General features: G+C 43.4%; 1 protein-coding gene across 1 annotated transcript; it reads left to right on the top strand.

The window, feature by feature from the left end:
• Positions 1-7,666: 7,666 nt before the first annotated feature.
• LOC121445752 (DNA-directed RNA polymerase II subunit RPB4) lies at positions 7,667-13,696 on the top strand. The gene is made up of 4 exons (XM_041647897.1): positions 7,667-7,768; positions 8,377-8,557; positions 11,725-11,820; positions 13,153-13,696. The coding sequence occupies exons 1-4, from the start codon at positions 7,696-7,698 to the stop codon at positions 13,229-13,231; spliced, it is 429 nt and encodes a 142-aa protein (XP_041503831.1). The 5' UTR covers positions 7,667-7,695; the 3' UTR covers positions 13,232-13,696.
• Positions 13,697-14,641: the final 945 nt, after the last annotated feature.

The following is a 14,641-nucleotide window of genomic DNA, read 5'->3' as shown; positions in this document are numbered from 1 at the left end:
TTTTTAAAACTTCCAGTTTATTGTGTACCAAGAGTTGATCACAACCTCCATGCTTCATAAATGAACACCATGTAAGGGTTGAATGCGGGGCACCATGAGCCCCTGTGAGTCCTGGGCAAGAGAACTGCACCAAGATCAGAAGTCCCTGCTGGATGGCCTTGCATTGTGCAGGAAGCTTGGAAGGTTTTGATGCTTACCTGACTCTCAGCTGGACTTTGCAGTACTCTTCCTACGTTGGATCTCCTGGTGTTGAACAGAGCTCTGTGGCATAGCCTGCTGAGGAATGGAATGGAGATGCCCTAGAGGTCCTGATGTCATTGTCATAAGCAGGTGTGAAAGGGAGAGATCTCTTCCTCACCACCGGCTACCTCAACCTTCTTCTGGTAGCAGTGCCTATGTAGTTGCATCGAGGTTCTCAGAAGCACAGACATGCAAACAGGTGGTTGGGTTGGGCTTTAGAGCACACTGTCACAGGAGAGCTTCCAGGGTCTCTGAGCTGGTTTTCTTCACAGGCAAACATCCTGAGGGTCCTTTTTTTTCCCATTTGCCTGCAGAAGTGGAAAGACTTATGTCAGTCCTCGGTAGGACTCGAGAGCAAAGCTGTGTAATAAAACAAGGTGAACCCTCAACTTGCCTACCGCACTGGGACTCTCACCTCACCAGTGGAAATGTCAATTGCTCGTGTTGCTCATTTAAAACCCTGACATTCCCTTTCCCATCTTTACTCATTCCAGGATAGCTGTCAGCAAATTCTTTTCACTCACTTGGTGGCAAAATGCATAGTACAAGGAGACTAGGGAGGGTGCTGAAAGCTGTCTCAAAGGGCACTGCTCGGGCAGCTCGAAGGAAGACGGCCAGCTGGAAGAAAGGCTCTGAGGATGGCGTGCTGGGATCAGCAATGTTCATAGAGAACTCATGAGGCACATGGGCCTCGAGTCAGTGAATATGTTTTGATTTCTTTTTCAGAATTGATGTGATGGTGTGGCTTTCTAAAATGGGCAAATCTTCAAGTCAAAAAGATCATCTGAGTTTCTTCTGCCAGGAATGGAGGAAGGGAAGTAAGGGGTACTTCCTATGTGATTATAGGCATCACCCTCAAGTTCCTGGGATGTTTTAAAAGGAGGCCCGGCAATTGTGCCAGGTGTGTTCAAGGACCTGGAATGGATGAGGGGGGTGCTGATTACATTGGAATGCCCAGGATACATGCCCCTTACTGCCAGGTGTGGTTCTTAACATACATAAAGATGAAGAGGTCTCATGGTTTCTTGCTGCTGAGGGCAATGAAGGTGATGTTATAGTGTGACAGCAGGTGCTCTCAGGTGCCATGGATTGATGTCAGGGTGGTCAGTTCTGGACTGAGCCACCCTCTTCAATTTGTCCAACAGTATTGGTACATAGGGCTACACTCATTACTGTTCAGGCGTTCTATGTTAAGAGTTGTGTTTAATTCCTAAAGATTTAAAGCAAAATGCAAAAAAAAAAAATGGTGCTAAACTTCACCCTCTGAGCACTCTCGGTGAGACTGGTCATGCAAGCATCTATAGTGCCATGCTCCTCAAGCCTGTTTTTCTTGTAGAAATGTTGCCCCTATCTGTTTTCCAATGTATAGTATATATTTTTATTTTATTGATGGTGGGGTAGAATACCTGCCACTTAAAAAACAAACAGAAAAATATAGGACCCCAAGAAGGTGGGAGATCAGTGAACATGAACCTGGCTGGCTCAGCCCAGCCTCACACTGCAGTGGGCTCTGCGCTGAGTGAAGAAGCCTGACTCCCTGCATGTCCCCTCGTGTCCCACAGAAGTGCAGCATTGGAATTGTCAAGGGGACTAGGGAGTCAGGCGAGGAGAAACTATTTGGCCCAGAAGAAATGGGCTCTATTGGTGTCTGTCCTGACCATTTCAGGAAGAAGTCTAGAAGGTGCACAGTTATGGTCACCTCGTGGGGACATGTGGCAGAGGGCTCTCAGGACTGTCCACACGTGGGCTTTGCATTGGGAGGTGGCACTCTGAACTAGAACTAAGCTGCCTTCTGCACATTGACCAAAGTAGTGGGGTGAGGGGCCAGTATGGGGCCAGTAAGTGATGGCTGAGGAAAGGGGGACTGCTTGCTGCCCAGTGTTTTCTTTGACTAGGCTGCTCAAACTAGCAGAGGTCCCCACTGTTACTACGAACCAGCCTGACTCTGCTGGCTTGGTTTGGAATTTGTTTTCATCCCTAGCTGTGTGTGCCTTTTGGTCTGGGAAGTTGGCTTGTCTCATCATACCCACAGCTAGGACACACTCTGTAATTATGAATTGTCCTTGTTTTCCTGAGCTAAAAGCGAATGTCTTTGATCACTAGAGTTTGTCAGTGTTGGGTTGTTTCCACTGTGAGGTTCTTTAAACATTTTCGCTTCATAATGTTAAAATAACTCATGTTAGAAACCCTTTCTTCACGAAAGGTTTGTAGTTGAGTCGTTACATATATTTTACAGTTTATACTAAAAAAATCATCTATACAAAAGAAGTCTTGGGTGTTAGTTTTAATATTTTGCACAAGCCTCTGTTTTCCACGCTATGTTAATATCTACAGTTTCACTAACTTGGTGTTACTTTCTTTTAAGATTTCCGAAGCCTACAAAACTGTGTTCTTTATTTTTACTTTTTTATTTTGTTTCCTCAAAGCGAAGAGACTGTATGGCCTTCACTGAAAAGACTTCAGACCATTATTTGTATTACAGTTGGTTGCCTCTTGGCTATATAACTTCTGAGTACACGTCATCAAAGTCTTGAATGAAGTATTGTAGAGAATAAATCATAATGGACAAAAAACTGTCTTCTGCCTCTTTGTAACCAGGTGACTTGATATCTGAAACAGGGATTAGCAGTTACCTTGTTTCCTTGTTCATCATTCTCATATCCACCTGCCTTCAGCAGCTGCTGGCATTAAAAGTATATACCACCATTCCAAGTGATTTCAAAAATATCCCAATCAGTTAGGTGTGTAGAGGACTACACAGTGAAGATTCTGTCTCTTTAAAAAATAATAATAATCTGCGGGGCGGATTATTACAAGAGGCCTGCCTAGTCAGAGGCAATATGACCTCCAAGATGGTTTCTTTTTTTTTTTTATTTTTATTTATTTATTTATTTGTTTGTTTTTCGAGACAGGGTTTCCTCTGTAGCTTTGGGTGCCTGTCCACGGAACTAGCTCTTGTAGACCAGGCTGGCCTCGAACTCCCAGAGATCCGCCTGCCTCTCTTTTTTTTTTTTGGTTTTTCGAGGCAGGGTTTCTCTGTGGCTTTGGAGCCTGTCCTGGAACTAGCCTCTGTTAGACCAGGCTGGTCTCGAACTCACAGAGATCCGCCTGCCCTCTGCCTCCCGAGTGCTGGGATTAAAGGCGTGCGCCACCATCGCCCGGCTCCAAGATGGTTTCTTTCTCTCTGGTCAATGGTGTCATTCTCTCTGGTCGTCATGTCTTACTCACTTCAGCACTGTGATAGGACAAGTTCTCCAAATCCTTGCTAGGGTAAGTCCATCCTAACTAGATGACAGGCCTGAAGAAGAGTGATGTACGTGCAGGTAAAACAGTCATATGCATAAAATGGTAAACTAAATCTAAAATGTTTTTAAAACAGCCAAAATGACATTTAACTATGCTGTGTCATAATAAAAAGTGCATTTCTTAGATTTTACAATGCCAGAATCTTTGATAAGAACAAGGATGGAGGCAGAGGCAGGCGAATCTGAGAAGCCAGCTTGGCCTACAAGAGCTAGTTCCAGGACAGGCTCCAAAGCTACAGGATGGGGAGATGGTTCAGTGGATAAAAGCCATTCAAATTGGCAATCGGTGTTACTTATCAAGATTAACCTCCAGATCCTCACAGTTCTGGAAGCCAAATGGCATGGCGCTCTGTTAGGGACCTCACAATACATGGCATCATGGGGAACGCATGTAAGACAGAAAACATGTGTAAAGATGAAATTCAGAGTCTGTTGTGCAAAAAGTACTAACTACATTAATTCCTAATTAATTAATTAAAGGTATGTCCCAGTGATCTAAGGGACATTCTATCAGGCCTTCATTATTTAAAAAAGTCACTAAAAGCTGGGTGGTGATGGCACACGCCTTTAATTCCAGCACTTAGGAGGCAGAGGCAGGAGGATCTGTGAGTTTGAGCCTAGTCTAGTCTACAAAGTGAGTTCCAGGACAGGCTCCAAAGCTACAGAGAAATCCTGTCTCGAAAAACCAATAAATATAAATAAATAAGATTAAAAAAATTTTTAAAAAGAAAAACTCATTAAAATTTTTTTTATATACTTTGTGTGTGTGCACGCACATGTTCAGGGCACTATGGTGCATATGTGGAGGTCAGAGGACAACTTTTGGGGGGTCACGTTTCTCTTCCCATCAAGTGGATACCAGAAATCAAACTCAGCTCGTCAGGTTTGGTAGCGAGTGTCTTTACTCACTGGGCACCCTCATCTGTGTGTGTGTGTACACATATCCATGTACAGGTCAGAGAACAACCTTGGATGTCACACTCAGGAAGGCCATCCTATGCCTTTGAAGCAGGTCTCACAGCACACTTATTTACAATTAGGCTAGGCTGGCTAGCCAGTGAGCTTTAGGGGTTGTGTCTATCTTCCTCCTCCCCAAAGCGTGGATTGTCAGCACTTTATGTGTGTTCTAAGGTTCTATGAAAAGGGTGCTGGTGGCCATCTAGGGGACCATCCAGCTCACTCCCTGATACAGACAAAGGATTTGAACATCTGGGAAAGACAGAAGCCTGATCATGGAGAAAGGGAAAGTAACAGTTTTTTCCTGTAGGGATAGAAGCCCAAGTCAGAATTCCTAAGTGGACTCTGGCTTGGGTATTTTATAAGGCCCTTGGGATTTCCTCTTTCCACTACGGGTGGTCCTGTTTAGATACCTGTCTCCATGCGTTCCTGTGGTTTTTCTCAATACCTTCTGGAAACAGGAAGCTACATCTAAGGGAGCCTGCTTTTTCTTTCCTTGTTCATCTATATTCTCCAAACTCTCAGATGGAATTTGGGTCCTCAGGCTTGCAAGACAAGCACTTTTGTGACTGAACCATCTCTCCAGTTCCAGTTCCCACCTCTTAAAGGTCCCACTGGCTCTGACTTCCAAGTGTAGAGGATCAAACTCCCAATATATGAACCTTTAAGGGATACATTTATACCATATTCAGTAGTCTTAACCATTGAGTCATCTCTCCAGCCCCTGCTGTGAAGTTCTTATATACAGTTCAGGAGAGCATTGTGAACTGGTTAAAAAGCTCTGCCAACACTAGATAACCATTTATTTTAACCAATGCTATGTATCTACAAATATAGATACATAGCAATTTCGTAAAATTGATTTTTACTTTAAAATCAAAAGACTAAGTAAGCCTGGAGGTGGTGGTGCACGCCTTTAATCCCAGCACTTGAGAGGCAGAGGCAGGTGGATATTTGTGAGTTCGAGGCCTGCCTGTTTTAAAAGAGCTAGTTCCAGGACAGCTAGGACTGTTACACAGAGAAACTCTGTCTTCAAAAACAAAAAACAAACAACAGAAAGACTACCTATTCTTGGGTCAGTGAGATGATGCAGTAGATAAGAGGAACTGATGTTCAATCCTGATAGCATTCAACCCCATGTAAAGGTGGAAGGAGCCAGGTGGTGGTGGCGCATGCCTTTAATCCCAGCACGCACTAGAGAGGCAGGCGGATCTCTGTGAGTTCGAGGCCAGCCTGGTCTACAAGAGCTAGTTCCAGGACAGGCTCCAAAGCTACGGAGAAACTCTGTCTCGAAAATCAAAAAATAAATAAATAAATGTGAAAGGAGAACCAACTCCACAAAATTATTCTCTGACCTCCTCTGTCTGTGTGCCTTCGTAAGTATGACCCCACCTAATTAAAAATGCACATTTGACTGGTAATATTTCAATCCTTTTTTTTTTTTTAAAGTTTTTCGAGACAGGGTTTCTCTGAAGCTTTGGAGCCTGTCCTGGCACTAGCTCTTGTAGACCAGGCTGGCCTAAAACTCACAGAGATCTGCCTGCCTCTGCCTCCCAAGTGCTGGGATTAAAGGCGTGTGCCACCACCACCCAGCTCAATCCATTTTTTAAAGATTTATTTATTATGTATACAGCGTTTTGTCTGCATGTATGCCTGCATACCAGAAGAGCACACCAGATCTCATTACAGATGGTCGTGAGTCACCATGTGGTTGCTAGGAACTGAACTGAGAACCTCTGAAAGAGTAGCTAGTGCTCTTAACCTCTGAACCATCTAGCCAGCCCCATTTTTTTGTTCTTGTTTTTGTCTCTTGAGACAGGGTTTCTCTGTGTAGCACTGGCTGTCCTGGAACTTGCCCTGTAGACCAAGTTGATCTCAAAATCACAGAGATCAACCTGTTTCTGCCTCCCAAGAGCTGGGATTAAAAGTGTATGCCACCACCTTCCAGTTTTCAATCATTTAAAAAAAAAGATTTACTTTGAGTCAGTTGGTGGTGCCACTTGGGAGGCAGAAGCAGATCTCCGTGAGTTTAAGGCCAGCCTGGTCTACAGAGTGAGTTCCAGGACAGTGAAGACCATTACACAGAGAAACTCTGTCTTGAAAAACAAACAAACAAACCATCAGTGTTGTTAACCACAAAGCCATCTCTCCAACCCTTTCAATCCATTTTTTTTTTTAATTATGTTAGCAGAGTTTACTATTGTTACTAATGTCCCAAGTACTGGGAAAGCTTTTTTTTTCCTCATTGTTCACTGTACAAACTTTTTTCTCTTGTATTGAAAACAGCATCACTTTTCATTTAACTTTCTACTATCATTCAAATGTCCCAAAAGACATACTAGGAGATTCTCAATATTAGTTTACCTGCTCAGAATTATTAAGTACACTAGAAACAATTAACTGCCTTCTCACCCCATTTTGCAACAGGGTGGTATGTAGCCATGGAACCATGGAATTTGCTATATAGTCAAAGCTCTTCTTGAACGTTGTTTTTGTTTGTTTGTTTCTGAGACAGGGTCTCACTCTGTGGCCCTGGCTGGTCTGGAACTATCACTACGTAGACGAGGCTGTCCTTGGACTCACAGACCCTCTCGTCCACCTCCCAACTGTTGGGATTAAAGGCACCTGCCACTACTCACCGCTCTCCTCAACTCCTTATCCTCTTGCCCAGCAATTAAATCACTGAAAGACATTCCAGTATGTCTTTGTAGTCACCTACCCAGCTCCCATGATTCCTTGGGACAGCCACTTAGCTCAATCCTGCACTTCTCTTAATCCTTTTCTCCTGAAACGGTTTTTACGGCAAGGGCGTACTGGAGAAAATAAATAGTTCATGTCCAAGCCGGCAGTACAGAACCGCAGCTAACGACCGGGAACCACCAGGACTGAGACCTGAGAGCGCTTCTCGCGCGACGAGCCTAGACTCGTGGCTTCCGTGCGTGGTTCGCCCGCCCGACCTATTCGTCCGGGCCCACTCCGCTTCCTCATGGCCCGCCCATTCCACCTGGCCCCGCCCCTGGGCCGGATTGGCTCTTTTTCTAGGTCCCGGCCCACTCCGCTTCCTCAGGGCCCGCCCATTCCACCTGGCCCCGCCCCTGAACCGGATTGGCTCTTTTCCTAGGTATAGGGTGTTAGTCCCGCGCTCTCGGCTTCCGTTTCCGGCGGTGTGTCCGCGGCAGTACATCCTAAAACAATGGCGGCTGGCGGCAGTGATCCTCGGGCTGGAGACGTTGAAGAAGATGCCTCTCAACTCATCTTTCCGAAAGGTGGGACCCGGGACAGCTCGACTCCGAGGTGACATGGTCCTTGTTATAGTCGTTATTCGCTCCCTGGTTAGTCCTGGCACGGCTTACGATTGCGAAGGGATACGCACAGGTCAGCGTGGCACAGATGAACCTTGGCATAGTTTATTTAGTTAATTCCTTGGAGAAAGGTTCTATTTAGTAGATTCCACGCTCGGGTTTTTGGAATCGTGGACATCCATCTACCCTACTCTTTTTTTTTGTTTTGTTTTGTTTTGTTTTTTTGAGACAAGATTTCTCTGTAGCTTTGAAGCCTGTCCTGGAACTAGCTCTAGTAGACCAGGGTGACGTCGAATTCACAGAGACCCGCCTGCCTCTGCCTCCCGAGAACTGGGATTAAAGGCGTGCGCCACCACCTCCTAATCATCTCTCCAGCTCTCTTTGGTTTGGTTTGGTGTTTGTTTGTTTGTTCATTTGGTTTTGAGTCTTTGTATTTCTGGCTGTCCTGCAGCTCGCTAGTGTAGACCCAGCTGGCCCCAAACTCAGAGATCCACCTGCCTCCGTCTCCCAAGTGCTGGGACTAAAGGTGTGCTTTTTGAACGAGTTATTTGAGTTCACACTTGCTCTTGCAGAGTTTGAAACAGCGGAGACACTCCTGAACTCTGAAGTTCACATGCTTCTGGAGCATCGAAAGCAGCAGAATGAGAGCGCAGAAGATGAGCAGGAGCTTTCCGAGGTTTTCATGAAAACCCTGAACTATACAGCCCGTTTCAGTCGTTTCAAAAATAGAGAGACCATTGCCAGTGTTCGTAGGTGAGTACCAAAAATAAGTTAAAAGACAAAATTTACTTGCATATGTGTTATGAGGTGGCTCTCTCTCTTTCTTTTTTCTTTGAGACAAGGTTTCTCTGTATAATAGCCCTGGCTGTTCAGGAACTCGCTTATAGAACAGGCTGGCTTTATACTCACAGATCCTTTTGCCTCTGTGTTGGGATCAAAGGCGTGCGCTACCACACCACACCTGGCTTGCCAGATTGTATGTCTGTGCGCCATGCAATGCCCACAGAAGCCATACAGGGTATCAGATCCCCAGGACTGGAATTGCAGTTGTGAGTCTCCGTGTGGGTCCTGGAACTCAGAACCCAGGACCTCTGGAAGAGCACCCAGGGCTCTTAACTGCTGAGCCATCTCTCCAGCCCTACCTAAAAGTTTTATTAATATAGATTCTCATGAAAGGTAGAGGCAATAGGATCAGGGAGTTCAAGGTCATCATTAGCTCAGTAGTGGATTCAAAACCATCCTTGACTCCTTGAGACCCTTTCTTCAAAACACGAACAAAAATGGGGCTAGTGAAATGGCTCGGTGGGTAAAAAGTGTCTTCTAGTCCGATGGTGGTAGGGCAGCCTTTAACCCTCAGAAGACAGAGGTAAGCAGATCTTTGAGTTTATGCCCAGCCTTGTCTAAGAGTTTCAAGACAGCCAGGGCTACACAGAGAAGAATCCCTGTCTGGAAAAACTAAAACAAACAAAAAGAAGTGCTTTCTGTGTAAGCCTTATGACTTTAGCTGTAAAAAGCCAGATGTACCAGAAGCTCTGAGAAAGAATTCCCAAAAGTCCTCTGATTATGCATGTTTTCTCTCTCTCTCACACATACACACACAGTTAAGTAAATAAACCATATACAAACACATTGAAGAAAACCAGAGCCTGGTGTGGTGGCACATGCCTTTAATTCCAGAATTGGGAGACAGAGACAGGAGAATCTTTGTGAGCTTGAGTGTTTGAGTCCAGGCTACTAGTCTACATAGCAAGTTCCAGGACTACATAGGCAGAACCTGTTTAAAAAAAAAGGGGGGGGGGCTAATTGGAGGCTTCAAGTCCCATCAAAATCTTTGCAGAGCCGGGCGGTGGTGGTGCACGCCTTTAATCCCAGCACTCGAGGCAGAAGCAGGCGGATCTCTGTGAGTTTGAGGCCAGCCTGGTCTACAAGAGCTAGTTCCAGGACAGGAACCAAAAGCTACGGAGAAACCCTGTCTCGAAAATCAAAAAAAAAAAAAAAAAAAAAAAAAGTCTTTGCTGATATGTATGGACAAACTTATGTTAAAGATTATTTTTATTTTTTGTTTATATTTTACAATTTTAAGTATATGAGTGTTTTGCCTGCATGTGTAATTTGTGTATCACATTTATGCTTGGTGTTTGTAGAGGCAACTGGAGTTATGAATGGTTGTGTGTCACCATCTGGGTGCTGGGAATTGAATATAGGTCCTTTGGAAGATAGTCAGTTCTCTTAACTGCTGAGGCTTCTCTCTAATCCCGCTTTTCTTCTTTCTTTCTTTCTTTCTTTCTTTCTTTCTTTCTTTCATCTGTCTATATCCTGGCTATCTCATCTATCCATCCATTTAACCACTCAGACTTTAACCTATCTGGTTATGGTGTACTTTGTACATGCTAACCGCACACTATACCATTATATCCCAGATAGAATTTTATTTGGTTGCTTATTTTATGTGTATGAGTGTTTGTCTAAATGCATATATGTACATTAAGTGGGTGCAGAAGCCTGTTGAGTCCCAAAGAGGGTCAAATCTCCTGGAACTGGAGTTACAGATAGTTGCTGGGAACCAAACCTGGGTCCTCTTCTGCAAGAGTGGCCAGTACCACTACACTACCTCTCCAGAACCTACTTATTTATTTCTTGAGACAGAATCTCATTATAAAGGTCAGCCTTGCTGGGTAGTGGTGGCACATGCCTTCAATCCCAGTACTCAGGAGGCAGAGACAGATGGATCTCTGTGAGTTTGAGGCCAGCCTGGTCTATGGAGTGAGTTCCAGGACAGCTAGGCCTATACAGAGATACCCTGTCTCAAAAAAAAAAAAAAAAAGATCTGTCTGCCTCTGCCTTCTAAGTGCTGGGATTAAAGGTGTGTTACCATCACCACCTGGCCAAACATAACTTCTTAATATGTCATTTTGAAATCAGATTCATTTTAGTAAGCCTTATTTTATAATCCTGGAGATATAGTTTCCACCTAGATTTGCACAGAGCAGAATTTGGTGTCTTTGTTTTAAAGTTAAAGGAGACCAGGCTGTGGTGGCACACACCTTTAATCCCCAGCATGGAAGAGGCTGAGGCAGGCGAATCTCTGTGAGTTCGAGGCCAGCCTGGTCTACAAGAGCTAGTTCCAGGACAGGCTCCAAAAGCTACAGAGAAACCCTGCCCTGAAAAATAAATAAATAAATAAATAAACAAACAAAATGAAGATAAAGTTAAAGGAAAGTTACTTTCATGTCAGCATTCTTAATAGACTAGCCAGTCAAACCCCTGTGTTTTTTGACATTATCTTATCAAGTCTAGCAGGTAGGCCAAAGAGCTAGAGTGTCAGTTTCCAGAGGAAGGCTTCTTTGGCCTTTGAGCTTTTCATGAGGTGTGATTGGCATTTTTTAAAATATTTATTAAATTTATTTTTATTTTATGTGTGAGTGTTTTGCCTCTGTACCATATGAGTGCCTATATCTGGAATTTCAAACAGTTGTGAGCCACCATGTGGGTACTGGGAATTGAACCTGGGCCCTCTGAAAGAGCAGCCATCAATGCTCTTAACCCTGCTATGTTCTTGTCAGTTTCCTTGGCTCTGCCTGCTGTGTTTTGTTTGTTTTCTCTTTTCTGGAACTTGTTTTGCAGGGGTAGGGATAGGAAGTGATTCAAAGGGGATTCTATTGCTCACATGACCATAATCAAAGATTGTAAATATTTTTTTCAACTGGTCTTCTTTTTGCCTTTGATCATTGTTTGATGTTTGATTTTTTTGCCTTTTATTAGTGTATATTAATTATGCATAAGAAAGGGTTCCAATATGACATTGACATTTTTATACGGTATAGAACATATTTTAATCATACTCACTTCTCCCCATTGCTATTCTTGTTTCACTCCCTCACTTGTTTATCTTTTTGTATTTTTATTTTTTCTATAAACAGCTTGCTTCTCCAGAAAAAGCTACATAAGTTTGAGTTGGCCTGTTTAGCTAATCTTTGCCCAGAGACTGCTGAGGAGTCCAAAGCTCTGATTCCAAGGTTAGTACTAGATGGGACAAGTTTTCTCTGTGTTGTATAGATTTCTTTAACCGAAATTGCTAGATCTAAATGTTGTACATTTAATATTTGAGTTGATGAAATGAACAAGAATGTAATTTTATGGTATTTGAGAGATGATTTTGGGGGGTGGTTTTGTTGTTTGTTGTTGGCAGTCTCAGGTAGCCAAGACTTTCCTTGAGCTCTTGATTGTCCTGCTTCCAGTTGTCAAGAGCTGGGATTCCAGATGGGAGCTGTGAGCAGTAGTTTGAAGGGTTTTGTTTTGTTTTGAACATTTATTGTTTACGTATGTGCATGCACATGCACGCGTATTTGTCATATTAACCGGGTGGAGGTCAGTGGACAGGTTGGGGTCATCAGTTCTCTTCCTTTACCGTGTAGATTCTCAGGATCAAACTCAGGTTGTTAGATTTAATGGCAAGCAAACTTCACCAGCTGGACCATCTTGCCAACCTGAGAATGATGGTTTTATACCATACTGACAGGAAGTATATGGAACAATGGCAGAGCTCTTGCCTAGTGTGTGTGAGGGTCTGAGTTGATCTCCCTGCACCTCATAAAAGAGCATAAGAAACAGAATTCTGATACACCACAAGTAGTAATAGAACAATTTTACTATGTCTGGTAAAATCAATGCACTATTTCCCATTACCTAAAAAAGTATTCCAATATTCACTGTAGTATTGGTGATATCAGATATTGGACACAATCATTAAGTCAGTCAACAAGTGAATGACTGAAAAATGGGTCATTGCAGGGCTTGTTAGTTGGTGCTTTTAATCCCAGCAAAGGCAGGCCCATCTCTGTTGAGTTTCAGGCTAGCTGGGATTGTATAATGAGACCCTGTCTCAAAAAAACCAAGCCAAACTAAAATAAAACAGAAATTTAAATCATGTTTGACTGTTAAGGCTTTTAAAAATCTTTTATAAACAAACAAAATCTTTTATATATTTGCACTTTTCAGTGTTTTTATAAGAGAATGTGGAAAAGAAATTTAGCTTAAAAATAAAGGTGGTAGGGGGCTGGAGAGATAGCTCAGTGGTTAAGAGCATTGCCTGCTCTTCCAAAGGTTCTGAGTTCAATTCCTGGCAACCACATGGTGGCTCACAACCATCTGGAATGAGCTCTGGTGCCCTCTTCTGGCCTGCAGACATACACACAGACAGAATATTGTATACATAATAAATAAATAAATTTAAAGAAATAAAGGTGGTAGATCTAAATGAGCTGCATTCAGAAATGAACCCTCTTTGAAAAACAGTGTGGGAAAACTGGCAGTTGCTGAATCGCTTAAGTTTGTTGGTCTTCTTGCAGTCTGGAAGGGCGTTTTGAAGATGAGGAACTGCAGCAGATTCTCGATGATATCCAGACCAAGCGCAGCTTCCAATACTGATGTTCACACCCTGCTCCTGAGATTGCTCAGAACGCCACCACATCCCAGCCTGGTCAGCCTCACACAGGAGTGCTGAAGGAGAAGACACTTGGGTCACTTTGCTTTATTGAGATATAATGTCCCTCTGTGGTCCTCAGACTCATGATACGCCTCCTGCCTCACTCAGCCAAGTGCTGGGATTACAGGCGTGAGCCAACACTCAACAGCTTGGCTTTTTGGAGAGAAAAGGCTGGCTTGGTGATGGTTTTGGTTGCTGTTTCCACAGTGACTATTGGACCATAGTTACTGTGTTTTCTTGGTGCAACCTTGCAAGGGCTGCAGTCTGGAACCTGTGAGGTAGAATGATGTGTTGACCATCTCTTACCTTGGTTTTGGAGCCCATGTTGTTCTTTGTTCTTGTCATTTCAATTTTTGATGTAAATATAGTTTGTAGTTTTTTAAATTAAACTGTTTTACAAAATCTTGTATAGGGGAAGAATGTTCTTATCTAGTTGCAAATGGGAGAGATAAATCCGATTTTTTTTTTTAAAGAATTTCATTTCTTTATTTCTGGGGAGGGGGTACATGATCCATGGCACGTATGTGGAGAAGAACTTGCAGGAATCAGTTCTGTCCACTATGTGGACTTTCAGGATTGAAATCAAGCCATCAAGCTTGGTGGCCACAGCTGTTATTCACTGGGCCATCTTGCTGGACTCTAAATTATATTTATTTTATTTACTTATTTATTTTTGCAACTTTAGAGATTGGACCAAAAAGCCTTGTATATGCTAAACAAGGACTGTACCTATGAGTAATTCTATCACTGAAGTTCCTTTTGTTTCTATTTGTGTGTTGTGTACATGTGTGAGTGTGTATGTCTATGTAAGGAGACTAGCAAAGGACATTGGATGTATACCTATTGTCTTGGGGTTTTTATTGCTGTGAAGAGGCACTATGACCATGGCAACTCTTTTTTTTTCCCCCAAGACAAGGTTTTTCTGTGAAACAGTCCTGACTGTCCTAAAACTCAATCTGTAGACCAGGCTGGCCTCAAACTTACAGAGATCTGCCTGCCTGTGCCACCCAAGTGCTGGGACTAAAGGTGAACACCACCACCTCCTGGTTACCATAGCAACTCTTTGTTTCTTTGGTTTGGTTTTTCTAGACAGGGTTTCTCTGTGTAGCTTTGAAGCCTGTCCTGGTACTGGCCTTGAACTCACAGAGTCCCACCTGTCTTTACACCACTCCTCCACCCCCAAGTGCAGGGATTAAAGGTGTGTGCCACCACTGCCTAGCTCGGTATTCCTTATAAACGAAGCATTTAATTCAGGTGCCTCGCTTACAACTTCAGAAGTTCAGGTCATTGTCATATTTGGGGAGAACATGGCATTGTGCAGGCAGACGTGGTGCTGGAGCTGCGAGTGCTAC

Source organism: Microtus oregoni, unplaced genomic scaffold (genome assembly GCF_018167655.1).
Source record: "Microtus oregoni isolate MIOR12 unplaced genomic scaffold, Mior012 000517F_ref0000260, whole genome shotgun sequence".
In the NCBI taxonomy this organism is placed as follows: domain Eukaryota; kingdom Metazoa; phylum Chordata; class Mammalia; order Rodentia; family Cricetidae; genus Microtus; species Microtus oregoni.
The sequence above is the reverse complement of the archived record's forward strand: the minus strand, read 5'-3'. Positions and strand labels throughout refer to the sequence as shown.